This window comes from Macadamia integrifolia, chromosome 7, assembly GCF_013358625.1.
Source record: "Macadamia integrifolia cultivar HAES 741 chromosome 7, SCU_Mint_v3, whole genome shotgun sequence".
Lineage (NCBI taxonomy): Eukaryota > Viridiplantae > Streptophyta > Magnoliopsida > Proteales > Proteaceae > Macadamia > Macadamia integrifolia.
The window spans coordinates 7,710,258-7,713,581 of record NC_056563.1 but is presented as its reverse complement, the minus strand read 5'-3'; the positions used below and the strand labels follow the sequence as shown (position 1 = coordinate 7,713,581).

Below are 3,324 nucleotides of genomic sequence, written 5' to 3'. Positions count from 1 at the left end.
CAAAATTAGTGGAGTATAATGGAGATGACATGTCCATAAATTTTGAGCTAAAATTAATATCTTATAGTTTCTTTGGTTGGAGAAATCAAATACTCCTAAAGTAACCAATAATCAGGCTGGATGATCATCATAATATAGCTTTTTTTTTTTGGAGAGATCATCATAGTATAGCTTAATGGTCAACAAAACTGATGACCATGATGACTTCTAAGCTCTGTAATTGTACGGCATGAACAATCAAGTGTTTGAATATATACAGCCGAACAGACAGGTAGCCCTGTCCGGGTGGTGGAAACAATGGCACTTTGCTATGCATGTAATGATGAGTGATTATTATATCAGTTTTTTCATAGCCCAAGACTTCAAAGTCTCAAATCTTGTTTTTCCTTGTAAACTCTATTGTTTTCATGTTTCATTGTCACTGATTATCTGTTAAGAGAAAATTAAAACTTGATAAAGGACTCTGAGAAGGGAGAAGTATCAATCCCCTTCCCTGTTAAAAGATTTTTTTATTTTTATAGATATATTTTTTTGTTGCTGAAGTCCCCACTGTTAAAAGATGAAAAGCCTTAAAATTTGATGCAAAAAAGAGAGGAAGAGAATCAAATCATGTTCATTACAAAGTGAGAGGGAGGGAGAGATTGAGAGGGACAAACAGGGGAAGAAGATGTCAGGGGGAGTGTTGAGATTGGGGAATTAAGAAGCTTTCATCATCAACTCTATTGCTTTCAAAATAACTGAGTCAGACAAAAGCTTCTATGAAAATTGAGGAAAGGAATCACTTTTGAATTTAAAGCAAACCCAAGAATCTCCAGTTGCCCAGTACCCTTTCTTTCATCATTTTTTCACAAATGAAATGATTAGCCATTTACTAGAACAACCAGAAAATATGAAAGCTTTCACCCTCTCCACCCCACCATAAGGGAGGAAATAAAAAAGAAACATTAATAAAGAAGAAACAAGAAGAATTTGAGTAAAGAAAAGGAAACACCAACGGAGAAAAGTAAGTGAGGAAAGGTGAAGAAGACTTGAGGAGCAAAAAAGAATGGATTTATTTTTTTTTTCTAACTTATGTTTACTTTTCAAAATTCCACACATTCTACCATTGTATTTGTCTCTAATGTCTGGTTGTGTGACAATGTAATCAGAAATAAAGAAGCTTCCTTCCCTTTTCTTTTTCAAATCTAATATTATATTCTATTCCTTTTACAAAGGAAAAGAAAGCCGTTGTTTTGCTTGGAGGGAGGGTGTTGAGAGGGATGGACAAGGCTTTCCATTGAAGCTTCTATCTGATGTTCTTTCTTCTTGTTTCTCCTAGACAGTGATGTTACTTTGCATGGAATTCATACCACATTTTTATTTAAAAACTTCTTCCCTAAAATTTCTCTCCTTCAGAGTGTTCTTCATCCCAAAAAAAGCAAAAAAAGCTTCCCTAAACATCTTCAAAATCTTTCAACTGTAGTAGCTGCAAACAAAGAGAAAACAAGAAAAAGTAGATGCAAAAAATAAGGAAACAGAGTCGCTAACAGATCAACCACCCCAACAACTGTTTCTTCTTCTTGTTCACAGTTTCTATTTAACATTTCTCTCTCTCTCTCTCTCTCTCTCTCTCTCTCTCTCATAGTCTCACTAGCTCACTACCTGTGACTGCAAATGTCTGAAAGCTTCTTCCTTCCTTCAACAATCTCATCAAAGAAATCATCAAGCTGCCCAATGATGCTTTCAACCCCAGATCTCAAAACCCCAAAACAGCCCTTTAAGTTCTCCACCCTCTCCCGGATTCCAACCTCAGATTCACAGTCTCCCTGACTAGCCCTCCTTTCAAGTTCTGCTCTTAGTTCATCCATGGCTATCCTTGCCCTCCTGAACTCGTACAGAAGGATCCCAGGTCTCCCATCGATCCGATTGATCTCAGTTGCTACTCTCTGCTGTAACCTTGACATGGACATCATGAAAGCCGATCCAAAGAACAAGCAACCCTCGTAACCTCCTCGTCTGAAACTTGATTCCGGCCAACAATAAACCAATCCACAAAGCAAGATCATCAGAAGAAGTGAGCTCACGTTCTTCATTGCATAGAGAACGGCACGGAAACCATAGAACCCATTGAGCCTGGATTCAATCGAGACTTTCTCATCCAACATGAGAGACAGGGTTTGGATTCTGTTCTCCAGTAAAGCCCTGTTCTCTTCTTCCAAACCCACAACCTCTCTGCGACTGCCCGAGATTACCCTGTTAATCTGTATCATCAATCAAATTATATAAAAAAAAAAAAAAAAAACCCCCATATTTATGGATTTTGATAATAAATCAAAGAAAACAGAGAATTCTGGTTTTGGGATTTTTGGGTTTTCCTTGAATGATTAAGATTGACCTGACGAAAGAGCTGCGGGGTCAGATTACGATGACCTTCGAGGGTTGAAGCAATCTCAGCTTCTGCAGAATAGTAATTCTCCATGCCTGAGATTCCTGACTTGAGGACATGACAGGCCTCCCAAAGCCTTGAGCTTTCATCCATGTACTCGTCCAGCCATTTTTCTCCCACAGGTAAATGAAGCTTCTGAACTAGAATTGTTAATTGGGTATGGAAGGATCGAATTAAGGAGAGAACCCTTTGAAGGAATTGAATTGACATGAAGTTAGTGGTGAGGAAAGATCGTTCAAGATCATCAATACCACGAGTGAGGAACGAGTAGAAGCCATTGACAGAGGTTGTGGTGGATGAAGGATCCATCGTATGAAAGTAATGAGAGGGGAATAAGGTATTGGAGAGAAGATGATAAAGGAGAGATATTTAAATTGAAAGAACAAAGAAGAAGAGGAAAAGAAGAAGGGAATTACTTAAAAGCTCAGGTTTCCATGGCAAAAAAGGATGGCTGGAAGCAATGATGGGTGTTTCCTATAGAGGGGAAAGGATGATTGGGAATCTGCCATTTTCATTGTTTAATGAACAGAAAGGGAGAGAAATAAAGGAGAATTAAAAACCAAATGGAAAAGAACAAAATTCAAGCCTAATAGTAACAATCTTCATGGGTTCTCTCTCTTTAAAACTCTTCTCATTCTGTGTTTCTTCTCTATTAAATTTCTCTCTCTCTCTCTCTCTCTCTCTCTCTGTCACTTTCCCCTTAACCTCCTCTAAAGGGGTAATAGGAATTAGGGAAGATGAGAAAGAGACACAAGAGTAGAGTTAGATGAAATGAATATGGGTACAAGTATATAGTATCTATATATACATATATTCTGTGTATGTAACTTGTGTGTTTACTTTGGGTGATTTAAGTTTGACTGTTTGGCTGAGATTCTCCTCCTTATATTTCCATAATT

The 3,324-nt window shown here is 37.7% G+C and overlaps 1 protein-coding gene across 1 annotated transcript; it reads right to left on the bottom strand.

Moving 5' to 3' along the window:
- Window positions 1-1,327: 1,327 nt before the first annotated feature.
- LOC122083779 lies at window positions 1,328-3,103 on the bottom strand. The gene is made up of 2 exons (XM_042651670.1): window positions 2,375-3,103; window positions 1,328-2,240 (listed from the first exon to the last, which is right to left on the bottom strand). Exons 1-2 carry the CDS (start codon window positions 2,732-2,734, stop codon window positions 1,638-1,640), a joined length of 963 nt encoding a protein of 320 aa, XP_042507604.1. The 5' UTR covers window positions 2,735-3,103; the 3' UTR covers window positions 1,328-1,637.
- Window positions 3,104-3,324: the final 221 nt, after the last annotated feature.

What these genes read in the sequence shown, in the direction of transcription:
- LOC122083779 (XM_042651670.1), bottom strand. Translation starts at nt 2,734, where the DNA reads ATGGATCCTTCATCCACCACAACCTCTGTCAATGGCTTCTACTCGTTC. An exon ending in CCCCGCAGCTCTTTCGTCAG is followed by an intron (nt 2,241 to 2,374) that starts GTCAATCTTAAT and finishes TTGATGATACAG; the next exon opens with ATTAACAGGGTAATCTCGGG.